General features: G+C 41.8%; 1 protein-coding gene and 1 long non-coding RNA gene across 4 annotated transcripts in view; one reads left to right on the top strand and one right to left on the bottom strand.

Moving 5' to 3' along the window:
• Window positions 1–2,062: 2,062 nt before the first annotated feature.
• The window catches only part of ITPR1 (inositol 1,4,5-trisphosphate receptor type 1), a 252,648-nt gene continuing 236,308 nt past the window's right edge, over window positions 2,063–18,402 (bottom strand). For all 3 annotated transcript variants that reach the window (XM_034777902.1, XM_034777903.1, XM_034777904.1), the window contains 2 exons: window positions 10,664–10,825; window positions 2,063–3,420 (listed from right to left, as the gene is read on the bottom strand). In XM_034777902.1, coding sequence (XP_034633793.1) covers window positions 3,334–3,420; window positions 10,664–10,825 — 249 coding nt within the window. In that variant the 3' untranslated portion in view covers window positions 2,063–3,333. The remainder of the gene's footprint in view (window positions 3,421–10,663; window positions 10,826–18,402) is intronic.
• LOC117881071 overlaps window positions 13,900–18,402 on the top strand; it is a 28,771-nt gene continuing 24,268 nt past the window's right edge. Inside the window, exon 1 of the long non-coding RNA XR_004646681.1 lies at window positions 13,900–14,829. This is a non-coding gene — a long non-coding RNA (uncharacterized LOC117881071). The remainder of the gene's footprint in view (window positions 14,830–18,402) is intronic.

Raw genomic sequence — 18,402 nt, 5'->3', positions numbered from 1 at the left:
ACCTTCTTCTTGGTTTCCCCTCATTAAGTTGTTCACACCCAAACAAAATGGAACGCGTATAAAACTAGTCAAGCTATTTCTCCTATAGATTGAGTGGGGGGAGACTTTTTTTTTTTATGTTTGAAAAATATTTAGGAGGTACTTAGAAAATCTGGTGTCATCTAATGTCCTAAATAAAATATATATAAACTGCTGTAGAAATATTTAAAGTTTTAAACAGCATCTCCCTTCTCTCTTCCCCAATTACCTACCAGTCAGGAGATGGAAACGAAGTTGTGGGGCTCATATTATTTACTCATTGAGGAAAAACATAGGCTTGGCTTTATACACATTAAGAAGGAAGGCAGAGTCTCTGTCCTTTACTTCTGTACTCACATTAGGGCTGTGGTTTGGCAGTAGTAGTTTTGTTCCTGGAAGTTACCTTTTGCTGTTAAGTTATTCCACTAAGTTAAAAAAAATTACATACCAACTCCACACCTTTTTCCAGGATTTCATATACCGGATAATAGTTCATTTCAGATCTGTCTTTAGGAAGGGTTATCATACGGTTAGAAAAATTTTCACGAGCTAGACAGTAAGTCTCATAGGTCTTCTAATGTATAGACGTGTAAGTGTCTTGAAGTTGTCACTCCCCCCTTGGATCCCAACACTGAATCCCAGATTAAAGATATGATCAAGCATCTTGGGTTAAAAGCATTGATGGCACCTGTTTTTAGAGCTGGAGGAATTTTTCCTTATCATTTACAGTCCATGATATGCAAATAGTGCTTTAGGTCTTCTCTAGTAAGTTGCCCAATCAGCTTTTGTTGGATACAAAAGATTAACAGCACATAAATGTTGCACTTAAAGGTTCTCAATTTCTCTGTATGAAGTTCAAGTAGGCATGATCTGAAAAATTTGAATCAGGAGTTGGAATCCCCTTAAACTTGGCTGTGATTGGAGCTGGGAGGTTTTTTTGGTCCCATTTCTATTATTTATTTGTACTGTGGTAATGCCTAGAAGCCCCAGTCATTGTTATGGCCAGGATCCAGCACCACTGAAGTAAATGGGAGCTTTGCCATTGACATCAAGGTGGGGAGCTTTTCCCTTCTGTTTTTTTCCCCCACACGGGAGAAGTGTGAGAATAAGGAACACAAGACACAAAGAAATTCGGGAGAGGAAGACTAACTTGATTCTTTCATTGATTGATTCAGTGGCGATGTGGGGGGAGAATGACAAATATTACTGGATGGAATATCCACTAGAGCAATAAATAACCAAAGTACCAAAAGACTTGGTGCATACCAAGTGCTCATTTACAAAACTAAACATTAAAAGAAAATAGGTGACAGTGTTAATTTTTTGGGGGGAGGGGAGAATGAAGGGCAGAAAGTAAAACGAAGCTGTTGGTATACTTGAGAAATCAAAAAAAATTCAAGTCATAAAAATATTTCTGGTTATAGTGGTATTAATCAGGATTCCCTCCCCCCCCCCCCCCCCTTCATTGCAAATGATGATATTTCATTATGACTTTGAGCAGTGGTTCCTACCCTTTGCAGACAACTGTATCTTTTTACCACATTGAGAACCTATTAATCGTACCACAGCAAGTTCCTGCTGCCTCCCAGTCAAGTGTGTGCACTCTGATCTGTAGTGATTGCTCTTGAGAGCACTGTGCTTGGGTTTGGAGTGTGTTTTAAGCTCTGTTGCAGGTTTCAGCTTGCACAGGGTGGACAGAACAATTGCTGGGACATAGGCTCCCTATCCTTGCTCTGATGAAGAGCCTCTGAGTAAAGGCATCTATCATAAAACCTTGAGAACCATCCCTAGAGAGATTTATAGAACATTGTAGCTTCCACTGTCAAAGGCCAATTATTTGCTCTGTTAATAAAAGATCACCCCCTCAATGGCTCATTTCAGCATTCTAAGAACATTCTTACCTTTTAAAGTATTCTAGCTACCCAATTGTGTGGTTTTCATGTAGAGGAATGTTAGCTTAATAAAAGGAACATGGATTAGGATAGCAGGTTTAACTAATACAATTCCATGGGAAGGGAACAAACTACCAGCAGTCTGTCAATCGTACAGTATTATTCTGCATGATTTATTTAAATATTTCTATTTATGCATTTACAAACTTTCATAGCTTTCCATCCATAACTCTGCTGTTGTTTTAGACACTATTGCAGAGGAATTTTAGCTATTGTAAAAGGAGGTCCATGTACAAAACTAGGTGACAGATATAAAAAAAGAGGTTCCTTTCAGATTTTTCATACCAGGAACAAAAGTGACCAAATGGAGGGAAAACAAACTCAACCCCAAACAAGAGGCTCTTTCATAAGTACTACCTATGTCAGTGCTCAACTACAAGTCCTAAAATAGGATAGTTCATACTTCAATGCTGCAATGCATGTTTGTTAATACTCCTGGATGGGAATGTGCGTCTCTAATGAACAAACCAAAAAAGAAAAGGCTACATGGGGAATGTTAACTTCAGAAACCATCATTTATGGGTTCTAAATGGTATGGCACAAAACTAAGAAATTACACTGATTTACCAGCAGTGTATTTTCATCCCAAACTTAATTTTGCATAAAAAGTTCCCTTTAAGAAATTTGTTGAATTGTTTGAAAACTAACATTTGAGCTTCTGGGCCCCCCTGTATTTAAGAAATAAATCACTTGAAACACCCCTCATAATCTGGAGACTTCCAAAGAATATTTAAGAACCAATTTTTTTTTTTTTAAATTTATACCAATTTAACAGCTCAGATTCCCTGGGAGGAAGAGGCAGCCAGATATGGCATTTCAGGATATTTACATGCATGGTACAAAAATGCCCATGGGTCTCAAACACCAGGAATACAGTTTGGCAGCACCCTCATTTACAGCTGTAATTTTAAACTATTTATTACATTGGACTAACACACCAGATTCAAAGATGTGCACTCCCTTTAGGATGTTCAGGAGTTACCAGTATATTGTGATTGCATATTTAATATTGCACAATTGTATAAAAACATAAATACTAGCTATTCTCGTTTTTAAATACAAAATACAAGTCACATACTTTAGTCAATCCTTTTCAAGTGCAATTCAAGGGGTCTCGATGGTCCTTCCAATAAAAGGCAATTTTCATACTTTTGGCACAAGTATTACCCCCATCACATGCCAACAAGATCTAATTACAATACATATGCCCAGATTTTTATAGTAGCAGTCATATACATACATATAAAAACAGGGTATTTACAAAATGAACTAATCATACATAGAAGCAGCCTTAGTGGTTGAATCTGAACTCTTGTTTAGCATTATTCATGGTGTTTTGAGAGGGATATGCGACCCTTTTGATTTATGCTGGTTGCTGTGGGTTCACATTCACGGGAGGAGGATGACCTAGGAGACCAATACGCTGTTTCTGCTTCCTCTGTTCTGTCATCTGGAAAATTAAAAAGTTTGTTCATTAGACCGAGACACTTCCTGTACGTCAGCTCACAGAATGAACCATTGGTGTATTTGTGGTTAGGGTTTATTCTGAAATCCACTTTCTACAAATAATGCACTTCCGGCTGCTATGCCAAACATGAATAGATTAAAAAGGCAATCATAGCCCCTGTTTTGTGAACCCAGCAGGGATATCTGTGAACCTGCTCATGTGACTAAGTATTCAGAGATGACGGATGCTGTTTTGCAAGAAAAATGTTATATGAAGGGCCACATTACTGGCACGAAAAAACCTAGATGGTAGCTTTCAAAAACTTCTTGTGTCGATAATTCTCTGTAGACTTCCCACTATTTCCACAATCTATTTGGGGAAAGTAGGGGTACTGTATGTTGGGAGAATCCATCTCAGTCTGGAAATATCTGTTTGTGGAAATTCATTTCAATATCCCAGCTCTTGGGTAACAAGAATGCAAATATCCCTCCTGATTTGCCAAAGCCCAGATATCAGGCAATAATGCAAAATAAGGGACACAGGAGCAAAACTACATATTTTTCCACAAAACATTTTCTGTAACCTCAGTCCCAAAATTCTGGATGTTTGCCGATAATAATTTACATCAAATGTAATACCACCACAAATTTGAGACGGAAGAAGGTATATGATCTAAAGAGTGACACTCCTAATAGAGAAGCATATCCCTTCATTATTGTGATGCAGAGCACTGCAAAGCAGCCATCATCCATGTTTCTTTGCATTCAGCCTCTCCCAACACCTTGTTAGAAATCTGCTAAGGTCTGAAAGTCTGAGAGAACGAACACACCAATTTAATCAGTAACACTGGCATTTCTGTAATCCCCATCATTCTAGTATATGAGTATTTCATGAACATTAATGAATTTAGCCTCACATCACCCCTGTGAAATAGGTAAGAATCTCCATTTTACAGAAACTGAAGCAGAAAGAGATATAGGGTGCGTTTACACGGCAATTAAAAACCCGCAACTGGCTGTGTCAGCTGACTTGGGCTCGCAGGATTCGAGTTCAGGCCAAACATCTACACTGCAATTAAACAGACCCCTTAGCCTGAGCCCTGCAAGCTGCCAGGGGCCAGCTGTGGATTTTTAATTGCAGTGTAGACAAACTCGGAGGGCTTGATTTTCAAAGGTGCTGAGATGTAAGTGCTCAGCACTTCTGAACAGCAGGCCTGAAGAGACTTGCCCAAAGCCACACAGGATATCTTTGGCAGAGAGTAGAACTCAGGCTCCCCAACTCTAGTCGATTCTTCCTTTGATAACATAGGTACTGTTCAGCCTCCATCACATTACCATCACAATGGCTGCAAATTCCAAGACTTACATAAAAGTGCTGAGACCCAACCTTCTTACTGCTTACCCCCCAGGGCATTACTTGGTCAACACACAAAAGGGCCACAATCTTGTTCCATTTTTATTGCTGCTTCCCCTGGATTGAGCATACTGAGACTTAATACAAATAAATGGAGCCAGGCTACCATGCATCTGTCAATTTAGAATTTTTTAATCAATACTCCTTCTGTTCTGTTTTCGGAGTTACTTTAATATAATAAACATTTACATTGAAGAGCAAGTTGTAACAAACCAGTCTCTAGATATTGCTCTGACTACCAAAATTTAGCATCCGAACCAGATACAGCTTATACAATAATTTTTCATTAAAAAGTTGAGCTACAATGTGAATTTCCACCATTTTTCATATCCTATGAATTGTTATTGGCCCTTGTTTTGGCTTGGAATTCATTTGAACCAAATAGTGCTTTTTCTATCATATCTATATTCATGCAAGGACCTAAGGTTACTAATCAGTGTAATTCTTCGTTTTTGGGACATTTCACTCCAAATACTGACTAACTTAATTGACAGGGAGAGTAAATCAATGCCAAGATAACAGCCTGTTTGCATTTTCAGCTCTCCACCAGTAAACACACTTGAACAGAGCTACATAAAATCTATATGTTCAGAGACTGAATAAATTCCCCCTTTCTAAGGTCAGGAATTGAATAATTAAGTTTGGCATGGCAAGATGAATCAACCAGACTGGATTGCCGTGAACAATCTTCGGAATGATCCTTTTACTACCGCCTTTCATTAGAGGACTGAAAAGCATTTTAAACACCATTAATTAATCTAATCACCTCCATGATGTACATATCTCTAAATATGCTCCTTTAACCAATGGGTAAAGATCTCCATCTTACTTTCATGGAAGGACACAAATTCAAATGGAGCTGAATCATGTTGTGTCTTTCTCAACGTCACACCAAAGGAGTGGAGCAGCACCCAAGCCCTAGTTCAGTTCCCCTATTCTAACCCCTAGATTTCCTAATGCTATATGGGATTTGAAATTTGTGTTATTTTTGAAAATATAATTAACTACTTAATACGAACAGAGAAAACCTATTTGTAGGTTTTATTTCCATTATTCTGTTATTTCCACTGGACAAATTAATAAAACATATGCTTTCAGAGAGGGCAAGGTTTTGAGTAGCAATTGGATTCAAACAATTAGATATGAAGGAGGCACACAAAATGGTAAAATAATGAGGAAAGGATAGCAGTTGACAAACAGAATGCTAAATTTTGATATAAGTTTAGTTAACAAGAGGAATTTAGTTTTTTAAGAAAGCATAAGCTGACTAAATGCAAGTGGAAAACAAAATGATACCTAGATGCAGAATCACATTGTTCTAGTATGGCGTTTGGAAGCGTCAAAGACCCCATGGAGCAATTTTTGTCTTGATCACCACACTTAACTGGAGAGTGAGTTACTTTTGTAGCTTGTTGCTTTAATGCCTTTTGGAAGTGCTTCATACTCATTTACAGTAATGAATTAAAAATGGTCAGATTTTCATTTGTTCCTGGTGCATTTTTATTTTATTTCAAAGGCATTTTCAAAGTGGACACACAGAATTTCAGTTTTAATGACAGTCATAATCCCCAGAAACTTGTAGGATCACTCAGATCACAAAGCAAATGAATGAAAGATTTGCCCTTTATTTGATTCAGAACAATCCCTGAGCTAGCTCCTCTTCCTGGAGACAGTTCTTCCTAATATGATGGAGAGATGTACTGGTTTCGTCTCATAATTGGAGCATCCTGCAACTTAAGCAGGGTTATCTCAGTGACAGTACTTAGGGGAATTCCTAAGAGCTATCACATTAATGAAGCTGGTTTCCTCTTCTGCCTTTGCAGTGAAGTAGCTATCTAAAAGCTCATTTTCACAAAGAACAAGGGAAGATTCTTAGTGCTTGGGCAGTGGAAAGTTGCAAGCTTTAGAAATAAATACATTTGGGGCATGATCCAAGGCCTGATTGAAATTGATGGAAAGAATCCTATTGACTGCAGTGGGTATGAGTCAGACCCTCTAACAGGAAGACCTACATCACGTGTTTAAGGTAATTGTTTCCAGGCAAAGTGGCATGACAGCTACCCAATGAGTATATTAAGGCATAAATTAGAGAGGATTTGGTTTGGAGAGAAACATTAAGAAAGTAGCAAAATCCTGGAGCTCCAGATAAGATTATTGCAATTATAGAAGCTATTTATGAAGACTTCTGCAGTGCCATAATTGGTGAAAAATTAAGCAACTGGGTCAAGTCAAAGTGTGGTGTAAGACAAGGGGGCATGGAATCACCATCACTTTTCATCATGTTCTTAAACTGGACACTAAATGTTAGACCAGTTGCAGGACGGGAGATTGGATGATCTAGAGTTAAATTTGTAAACCTATGCAGATGATGATGTGCAACTGGCAGACACATTTGAACTAATATTCTTTGCTACCTTGGAAAACTGTTGCAGTCGACTTGAACAATAAATGCTCAGACGAAAAAGTGGTTGCATCTTGGAATAATAAATAAAGTGTTGATAGAGAACAAGTAGAATCTTATGTGTACCTAGGAAGTTTGATCAATGCCAATGGTTCCATCAAACACAAGGTTAAAAGGAGATGTGACTTAGCTACAAAATTATGGACTGATGAAAATATACATTTGGCACCAAGTGAAAATTTATTAGACTACTGTATTAAGAGTATTACTGTATGGCAATACATTCAAAAGCATCTGGCAGTCTGGATTTGACCCAGGGTCCACCTATTGACTACCCATCACCACCAGAGGAGCAGAGCACAGAGTGGAAAAAAAGGACGACACACATCTCAGCCAGTACCCTCTTGCAAAGACTAACTACTTTATCAACGTAAATTTACTAACACAGAGAACACACTCATGATAGTAGATTCCTTTGCTGGGTTTTCCTATCCTGCTTGCACAGTGTTCTACTTTGAAACTACAAAGCAAGTATATAATAAAATAGTTCCGTTAAAAACCAGCAACATTTTAATTCGCTTCCTACTCTGTGCTCAAATACATATGTTTTTCCTACCCAGCCTGCTGGCAAGAGTATGTCCCATGCACCATAAAACCTTCAGTTGTAACTCTAGCTGCAGTACATGGAGACCTGAACAACAGGAATTTTGCCAGTTAGGAAGACTGTATAAAAGCATGGTGCAGGTTATAGATTTGTGCCAGGCAGGTAGTATATCTCCAGAAGGATAACATTCTATTTCTAATATAGATTAGGTTTGGATTATAATAGTTGCTTCCTGCAGCATGGTGCATCTCATTTAATTCAAAGTGGAACTAATCCCAGTTTAAAATGGGAATCACGATAATAGAAACATCCCTAGGAAGAGGCTCAGTGGCAACAACCAATCAGTTTAATATTGGAGAAAGTTGTCAACCATTTTACAGTAGGAAAAAAATCAAAAGCTGAAGAGATAATAAGCCAAATTCAGTGACTACTTGTGGCCTGTGTAACTCCATCAACTGCTCTGGGATTCCAGGAGGTGCAAGTTAGCAAAGAATTTTACCCAGTGCATACATATATAAATTCAATTAATTAAGGTGTTGGCGTGTTCTTCTGGTTCAGGTAATTTTGTGCCATCTAAAATTTCAGACAAGCCACAGCATTTCTCCCTTTATCTTCAGTTGGATACTTCAAGCACAAAATGGCACTTGGGCTTCCTTGGGGAGGCCCATCTCTGAGATGAATATGGTCCAAAAGAACCTCCCCCAAGCTGCTTCTGCTGTTAATAGTAAATAGTAAAGAAGCACCTATGATTGACCATACTGATCTCATGACTGCAGTGGCTCCAGGTGGTACCTCCCAAAAACATGGATTTTTGCCATGTGGGCCAAGATCTCCCATTTGTAGGCCTACAGGAAGTGCAGTGTAAAAAGGGAAGAGACACTGTCTAAATAATTATTTAAAGGATTCTTTGAGGGTCTCTGTCCATTTAAACAGAGGAAAATGGAAACCGAGAACCAAGAACTATGTTGCTTGGGACACTCCTTCAGTTTCTCTTCACAGGGATGTTGCTGTTGAAAACCGAATAAAAGCTATTTTAGGGCAATATTCAGAAGTAGAGAGTAAATGATCAGGCTGCCTTTTTGGATGCCTGTGGTTAAGTGCTGGAGCTGCCTTCTTTGCTGTCACACACTTATGGATAGCGTAGCCACAAGTACCTCTAGTACATAACAATAAGAGAGTGGTCACTAGGTTGCATAAGAGTTTGCAGCTATTTCTGCATATTTTGGGATTTAGCAGCGTTCAGACTTCCAACAAAACACACACACACACACGACCAGAATACAATAAAATCCACTATAGTAAAAATTTCATGAAGGGTAACTTTCTGTATAACTTGCATTTCACCTTGGGATGTCATCCGTAATAAAATATTCATTGTTTGCCAGGCCACACAATCACAGGAAAGAGTAATGTTTCTAAAAGAAATATAACCTTAAATGTTTAAGAACCATTGCAATAACTAGGTAAAGGAAGGATCTAGAACAGGGGTGGGCAAACTTTTTGGCCCAAGGGCCACATCTGGGTGGGGAAATTGCATGCAGGGCTATGAATGTAGGCTGGGGCAGGGGGTTGGGGTGCGGGAGGGAGTACGGTGCAGGAAGGGGCTCAGGGCGCAGGAGGGGTGTGGGATGTACGAGGGGACTCAGGGCAAGGGGTTGGGGTGCAGGAGGGGGCGCGGCTGGGGGTGCGGAGTGCAGCAGGGAGCTCAGGGCAGAGGGCTGGGGTGCAGGAGGGATGCAGGGTGTACAAGGGGGCTCAGGGCAAGGGGTTGGAGTGCAGGAGGGGTGTGGGCTCAGGCCCAGCGCCGCTTACCTGGAGTGGCTCCGGAGTGGCAGCATGGCTAAGACAGGCCCTGGCCGTGCGCCATTCCTGGAAGCGGCCGGCACCACGTCCCTGCAGCCCCTGGGGGAGGGAGGGCAGAGGGCTCCGTGCGCTGCGGGTACCTCCCCTGAAGCTCCCATTGGCTGCGGTTCCCCATTCCCGACCAATGGGAGCTGTGGAATGCGGTGCCTGGAGATGAGGGCAGCATGCGGAGCCCTCTGCCCTCCACTCCCCCAGGGGCCACAGGGACCTGGTGCCGGCCGCTTCTGGGAGCGGCATGGGGCCCGTGGCACCACTGGGATGGCAATCCTGCGGGCCGGATCCAAAGCCCTGATGGGCCAGATCCAGCCCACAGGCCGTAATGTGCCCACCCCTGATCTAGAACAAAAGTTAACATTCAAATCCTCGAGTTCTCACTGCAGTGTTACTGCCAATTAGAAGTCAGTGTATTACAACAAAGTTTGCTGAGTAACACTGACTCAAAACTGAAGTTGCAGTGGGTAATCTTTACTATACAAGGCAATGGGCAGTATCGTACAAGATATTTTCATGATTTAGGGGGACTGATCTATACTCTGAGGGTAAGAAATTATATACACAGTTCACAATATGAATTTGATTTGGTTTTTCAGACTTTTACTTTTCAAAAGATGGGTACATTGGAAAATGTTTAGTTCTCCACAAGCCGGTTGGCTGTATGACTGGAATTTGGATTGGTGATTCTTCTAAACTAGCTAGTTCATTGTGGCAGCAGTGAACAAAGAGTTCTGCACATTGTTTATATAGTCAGTTAAATTGTAAACATCCAGTTCCCAATACAGATCAATCCAGATTTTACAAAATTCTTTAATCCAAAATGCCTTTCTATCCCCAGCTTTACAGCAAGTGATTGTATATTCCCCTAATTTTCCAAATGTTCTGGGAGGCCCCAGTATTCTCCATCTAACTGAAGTTTATCAGTAGCTAATCCACCTCACTGCAACTGTGTTTTGCTAGAACTTCCTTACCTGATCTTTAAGCTCCGACAGCTGGCCAGAGAGGTTGGTGACCAGCTTCATGGTAGATTCTAGCTTTTCCTGCAAGTTCCTGAGTTCATTCTGTTCTCCTTCAGAATCGCTGCTTACAAGGGACATGGCGCGCATCCTAGGGAACCAATCAAGGTTTCTTTCCTGGAATTCAGACACAAGAACATGATTATTGCTAGGACAAAACTGTGCATGTGTGGCTGTGGGTGTGAAAAATCTTCAGTCACAAGCTCTTAATAGTTCAAACTTTCAGTTTTATTTGCACCCTGTTGGGAAGTTTCTAGAACTGCCTCACCACAGAGTTTTATCACTGGAAAGACAGGACAGCACTGCAGGTTTTAATAGCTACTGAAGAGTAAGAGGGATAAAGGTTTTGTAGCCTATGTTTCTCCTTTCCTGCCAATGTACTCCTTCACCCTTAAAAGCAGGTATATTCCACCATAATATACGAGTCCTCTACTACAGTGCTTCAAAGTCGGGCCGCCGCTTGTTCAGAGAAGGGTGGCCAGCACGTCCCTTTGCCCGCGCCGCTTCCCACAGCCCCCATTGGCCTGGGACGGCGAACCACGGCCAATGGGAGCCGCGATCGGCCGAACCTGCGGACGCGGCAGGTAAACAAACCAGCCCGGACCACCAGGGGCCTTCCCTGAACCAGTGGCGGACTGGCTTTAAGAAGTACTGCTCTACTACAAACTTGCCATAGTTATTACTTGAAGATGCATTAACCACTATTAGAAATCAGCTGTCAGAATTCTGGAGCCCACTGACATCCAGCATCCCATCCACAGATATACAGGGGTTCTTCCTTGAACGGCTAAAACTGAGCTCTAAATTGGCTGCTTAATCCAAACCTGCTTCACAAGGGAAAAATAAAGAATTTAAATACTGCTTTGCAAAGACATCCATAGTACATCCTTTTGGCTTCCTTATTGCTACAATCTCCCATTATGAGAGACACCTTTTCAAAGCGCATAGTCAAGATGAACATGCTAGATGTGGCCTTGAATGGTCGTGTTTGAGAATTAGGGCTGTTTTGTCAAAACTGTTTATTTGACAGGAAAAAAATGACTTATCACAAAGTGCTTGCTTTCTGGAGAAAACACCCAAATACTGCCCCAACTGACAATCAAAACATTTTGGTTGAAATTTTTTGCAATATAAGCAATGAGGGTGTAATTTGATCACTAGGGAAAAGGGAGGTGGTCTGCGGGATCAGAAATAGGTAGAAAAACTGATCCAAGAGAGAGAGACAGGATGAGAGTGTTGCCAACTCTCACAATTTTATCATAAGTCTTGTGATACTTGGTGGTTTTCTTAAAGCCCCAACTCCTGGAGGCAGGTAAATAACACAAGAATTTCGGGTTTCACTTACAAAAAAAAAAAAATCTCTAGTTCTCATAATTGTGGAGAAGGACTGAAAACGTGACAGACAGCAAATAAAAGAATCCAAAATGTATCATTTTTGCAAAATATCATGAGTTTGGGGGATATGGCATTTTAACACTTGGGGTTGACGGTACTGGTATTAAGAGATACCACTGCCTGTTGTGTGACCTTGGGCAAGTCACGTCACCTCTGTGCCTCAGCTTCCCCTCGATGTAAAAGGGGATAATACTATTGATTCCATTTGTACAGTGCTTTGAGATCTGTGGATGAAGCGCACTATATAAGAGCTGTGTACTATTAGTAATTATTATGAAAAGTTTAAAAATCTCTGCTAAGGGTTAACAGGCTATGTAGGAATTTTGTTTATGGAGGTATTTTTACCACAAGACGGTATGTACCACATGTTGCCAATCAATTTTAGATAGCTTAATCACTTCACTGCTGCTTCATTATACACAGCTTGTATGTCTGGCCAACACTCAAAGTTTATCTGGTAACATCCCGCTGTAACTGAACTGAAATGCCCAGTCAAATAACAAGTCTGGCTGAAGGGATGGGCAGGTATCAAGCAGGGAAGGATTAAAGGGACAAAATAATGCAGTAAAGCAGTGGTTCTCAAACTTTTGTACTGGTGATCCCTTTCGCATTGAAAGCCTCTGAGTGTGACCCCCGTTATAAATTAAAAACACTTTTTTATATATTTAACACCATTATAAATGCTGGAGGCAAAGTGGGGTTTGGGATGGAGGCTGACAGCTCGCGACCCCCCCATGCAAGAACCTCGTGACCCGCTGAGGGGTCCCGACCCCCAGTTTGAGAACCCCTGCAGTAAAGCATAGTGATTGCAAGTTGGATTGACCCTTTCACTTACACCCCCCCAAACACCTTTTTTTAACCCAATGTAATTGTCTAGACTCCTTTACTAAAATAAAGAGCTAAAGGCATAATAGCCAATACTTGTACATACATACATAGTTATAATCCCCTCAATTCTACCTTAAGAGAAAACAGAACGAGTTTAATTTTGTTTTTAAAAACACAACCAGCACCACAAAAAGAAGCAAGGGAATAAGGACAGTTTCATCTAGAATTTTGCCCCAATTTCTTTGCTTTTCTTTTTTAAACAAAAACACTAAAACCTTAAAACTAAGACGACGAAAAATGAATCAAAAACGAAAAGGGGAATATTAAAAGGCCATTTGCTGACAAGCCTGCTAGGTCTGTAAGTACTGCAGTCTATCCCTGTGTCACGGATCCCAAAGCCTGAGAGAGTCTCCCAGCAGGATCCCGTTCGCACAGAAAAATTCTATTCAAGGTTGAAGAAAAGCTTTATCGTGATGATCTAGTTTCTGTTGAACTTTAAGCAAAGCACCAAGTCTCTTTAAAGACATAGCCTTACGTCTTTTGGTGACAAGTTTTGCTATTGTTTTAAATACACTAAGTGAGCCATAGACTTGAAGCTCCACTCCTAATCTGTTTCCCTGCCTCCACGCCCCCCCACCCGTTACTACTGGCATCCTGCATACCAATGTTGTTATGTACTGTCTGCTGTGGTCCTCCTACAAGCCGAAGCATCACGATCCTGGCTATGCAGTCAGCTCCCTCTTCCCGTCACAGTAGCAGCTTCCTCTGTTTAAACAGACGAACTAACTAAAGCCACTGACGGAAGTTGGCTAACCACAATGCTGGGTTTCAGCTTAGCTCTTTTCTAGGTAAAGTTGGAAAAGTCCCTGTAAAGCAAGTATCGTTACAATCTCAGACATGGGGGCGATGTTGACCAGCCTCTTAAAATGTCCATGATTGGAAATGTAAAAAAAAAAAAAAAAAAAAAAAAAAAGAGGAAGCTGTAGTGCACGATGCAGATGTAATGCATTCTGAGAAGTGGTTGCTTTTCCCTGCTTCCACTGAAAGTCTGTTCTAAGAAAGGTTTCTAACGCAACCTCAGTTAAAAACATATCCAATGGTTAAAATGGGCAGAAAGAAGGTACCCTTTGATAAATTAAAGATGGAGTAACCATGTTCCTCAAGAATCATGTTTTCCAAAGGAAGCACGATATAGAGGCACAGAAATCTGGGTTCTAGCCTCAGGTCTGCCACTGGTGTGCCATGTGGCCTTGGGGAAGTCATTACTACTACTCTGGGCCTCTATTTACTCATCTGAATATTGGGCATAAGACCTACTCACCTCCTAGGGCTATTGTGAGGGTTAATTCAATTTGGTATGTCAAGCAAATTGCATTACTATAGCTTTCTGTCTGAAGGTTTCCAAGAAGTGCAAAAGCAGAATATCTGAAATTCTGCAGCATGCCATTTCAAAAATTATGCCCATAAAATAGATGGGTACATTGCAAAGTGCTTTGAAAATGAAAAGCACAATGCGTGTGTTTTTTGTGGGGTGAGAGGGTTTCTTTCTCCACCTCACATCAAGCTAACGTTTTTTCCTTCAGTAATGGGCTAGATGCAACTCCCTCCACTTGGAATTCACATTGTCTACCTTTTCAAAAATGGGAGGAATGTGCCCCCCACTTCCTTAGACTTAGCCTGACTGTGAAAACAGACTAATGGCATTAAAAAACGAACTTTTCATTGTTCCTGTAGGTTTCTAATTAGCTACCTTTTCCGTTCACATGAAGAAAGAAACTACAGAAATCTCAATATATGGACACCATTCCCAGAGGCAGAGTAAGACAGCACTTGAATATAAAATAATGACTACTGCTGTATCTTCAAAACAGTCCAAAGGCGGACAATTGTGGTCACAGGTGAGAATTTCATTACAGACAAACACTATCCAGTTTTAATAATCATGATGAAGGGCTGCTGTAAGATTGCCCAAAGGGAGGTTCCCTTGTTCCTTCAGAAATTACAGCACCACCCTTTCTGTTCACCTAGTTCTAGTTGTTTCGTTGTAAATTATTTAAGTAAACCAGGACGCATTATATCATGTGTAGAGGACAATTTCCTGGTGCAAGTGCTGGAGAAACGAACTAGGGGCAGAGCTCTTCTAGACCTGCTGCTCACAAAAAGGGAAGAATTAGTAGGGGAAGCAAAAGTGGATGGGAACCTGGGAGGCAGTGACCATGAGATGGTCGAGTTCAGGATCCGGACACAAGGAAGAAAGGAGAGCAGCAGAATACGGACATGGACTTCAGACTTTGACTCCCTCAGGGAACTGATGGGCAGGATCCCCTGGGAGAAAAACATGAGGGGGAAAGGAGTCCAAGAGAGCTGGCTGTATTTTAAAGAATCCTTATTGAGGTTGCAGGAAAAAAACATCCCAATGTGTAGAAAGAACAGTAGATATGGCAGGCGACCAGCTTGGCTTAACAGTGAAATCCTTGCTGACCTTAAACGCAAAAAAGAAGCTTACAAGAAGTGGAAGACTGGACAAATGACCAGGGAGGAGTATAAAAATATTGCTCAGGCATGCAGGAGTGAAATCAGGAAGGCCAAATCACACTTGGAGTTGCAGCCAGCAAGAGATGTTAAGAGTAACAAGAAGGGTTTCTTCAGGTATGTTAGCAACAAGAAGAAAGTCAAGAAAAGTGTGGGCCCCTTACCGAATGAGGGAGGCAACCTAGTAACAGAGGATGTGGAAAAAGCTAATGTACTCAATGATTTTTTTGCCTCTGTCTTCATGAACAAGGTCAGCTCCCAGACTGCTGCACTGGGCAGCACAGTATAGGGATAAGGTGACCAGCCCTCTGTGGAGAAAGAACTATTTCGTTCGGTTCGGGACTATTTAGAAAAACTGGACGAGCAAAAGTCCATGGGGCTGGATGCACTGCATCAGAGGGTGCTAAAGGAATTGGCAGATGTGATTGCAGAGCCATTGGCCATTATCTTTGAAAACTCATGGCGATCGGGGGAGGTCCCGGATGACTGGAAAAAGGCTAATGTAGTGCCCATCTTTAAAAAAGGGAAGAAGGAGGATCCAGGGAACTATAGGCCACTCAGCCTCACCTCAGTCCCTGGAAAAATCATGGAGCAGGTCCTCAAGGAATCAATTCTGAAGCACTTAGAGGAAAGTGGATCAGGAAAGTGGAGAGGAAAGTGATCAGGAACAGTCAGCATGGATTCACCAAGGGCAAGTCATGCCTGACTAACCTAATTGCCTTCTATGAGGAGATAACCGGGTCTGTGGATGAGGGGAAAGCAGTGGATGTGTTATTCCTTGACTTTAGCAAAGCTTTTGATACAGTCTCCCACAGTATTCTTGCCAGCAAGTTAAAGAAGTATGGGCTGGATGAATGGACTGTAAGGTGGATAGAAAGCTGGCTAGATCGTCGGGCTCAACGGGTAGTGATTAACGGTTCCATGTCTAGTTGGCATCCGGTTTCAAGTGGAGTGCCCCAGGGGTCGGTCCTGGGGCCGGTTTTGTTCAATATCTTCATTAGTGATCTGGAGGATGGCGTGGATTGCATCCTCAGCAAGTTTGCAGATGACACTAAACTGGGAGGAGTGGTAGATATGCTGGAGGGTAGGGACAGGATATAGAGGGACCTAGACAAATTAGAGGATTGGGCCAAAAGAAACCTGATGAGGTTCAACAAAGAAAAGTGCAGAGTCCTGCGCTTAGGACGGAAGAATCCCATGCACTGTTACAGACTAGGGACCGAATGGCTAGGAAGCAGTTCTGCAGTAAAGGACCTAGGGGTTACAGTGGATCAGAAGCTGGATATGAGTCAACAGTATGCCCTTGTTGCCAAGAAGGCTAACGGCATGTTGGGCTGTATAAGTAGGGGCATTGCCAGCAGATCGAGGGATGTGATCGTTCCCCTCTATTCGACATTGGTGAGGCCTCATCTGGAGTACTGTGTCCAGTTTTGGGCCCCACACTACAAGAAGGATGTGGAAAAATTGGAAAGAGTCCAGCGGAGGGCAACAAAAATGATTAGGGGGCTGGAGCACATGACTTATGAGGAGAGGCTGAGGGAACTGGGATTGTTTAGTCTGCAGAAGAGAAGAATGAGGGGGGATTTGATAGCTGCTTTCAACTACCTGAAAGGGGGTTCCAAAGAGGATGGATCTAGACTGTTCTCAGTGGTACCTGATGACAGAACAAAGAGTAATGGTCTCAAGTTGCAGTTGGGGAGGTTTAGGTTGGATATTAGGAAAAACTTTTTCACTAGGAGGGTGGTGAAGCACTGGAATGGGTTACCTAGGGAGGTGGTGTAATCTCCTTCCTTAGAAGTTAAGGTCAGGCTTGACAAAGCCCTGGCTGGGATGATTTAGTTGGGAATTGGTCCTGCTTTGAGCAGAGGTTTGAACTAGATGACCTCCTGAGGTCCCTTCCAACCCTGATATTCTATGATTCTACGATTAACAGCTGGGCTGGATGGAAGAATTAATTGTTCAAAGATTGTGCAAACGGTTGCCCTTGGATGATCACGTTAGAACAATGATCATCAATGTGCTAATAGTAATGAAACCCACCTAGTTCTTGTGAAATGTATCTAGTGAGAGAGACCAGCCGGTCTCTGAAGTGATGCTGGGTCAAGTGGTATATGGTCATTTTGTGGATGGGAGGAAGTGGTATTGGTGACTCAGCAGGTTGCTCTCTAACCTCAGATTTAGGCTTGTAGGAGGAGCACTACAAATAGCAGGCCACATCCTCAGTTGGTGTGCATCCCCAGCAGAGGATCTAGCCCAATAGACTTTGAACCAGTGCCTCAACAGAGCATTAGGTACTGTGCCAAATTTGTAAATGGGATATAAAACAGATATGGTCATTAAAATCCATGGCACTATTCCCAACAATAGGGATGTTAGTCCTGGAGTTCTGGACAAATTCCCAATTGGGTAGCTTATTTGTCTTACCTAAATTCTCCCACTGGTTTCAAATTCAATATACCGTTATTCTTCCTCACTTTCTCCTGAGCGCTTGTTAAAACACTCACCTTTAAAGAGTTGCTGCCAACTTTCCCTGAGGTGGCTGCATGTCAGCACTAGAAGATGTTGCTCCTGTATAGAACACACACCCGGTCTGCAAAGTGCTTTGGGGTCCATCAGTGTTTGGGGTATTACACAAAAACTTAACCCTTTACATTGACTTGAATTTAGGCTTCCCCCCTCCTTCCCCTCACATCGCTTTTCCTGTCAAAGGATGGGCATGTATTTGGCAGAGGTGAAACGCTGGGTTTATTGTTTGAGATGTTAAAGCATGATAATCTCAAATGCCTCTAACGGGCTGATTCTTGCAGTGGCACTGATGGCTGAGCCCTTCTATCCAGAAAAAGAGGATGAGAGAGTGAAAGAGGAAGCAGAGTGGAATAAAAAGGAGCGACACCTGGAGAGTGAGTGGGGTGGAGGGAGAATATTGGGAGAAAATAAAA

Source organism: Trachemys scripta, chromosome 7 (genome assembly GCF_013100865.1).
Source record: "Trachemys scripta elegans isolate TJP31775 chromosome 7, CAS_Tse_1.0, whole genome shotgun sequence".
Classification (NCBI taxonomy): Eukaryota; Metazoa; Chordata; order Testudines; family Emydidae; genus Trachemys; species Trachemys scripta.
The sequence above is the reverse complement of the archived record's forward strand: the minus strand, read 5'-3'. Positions and strand labels throughout refer to the sequence as shown.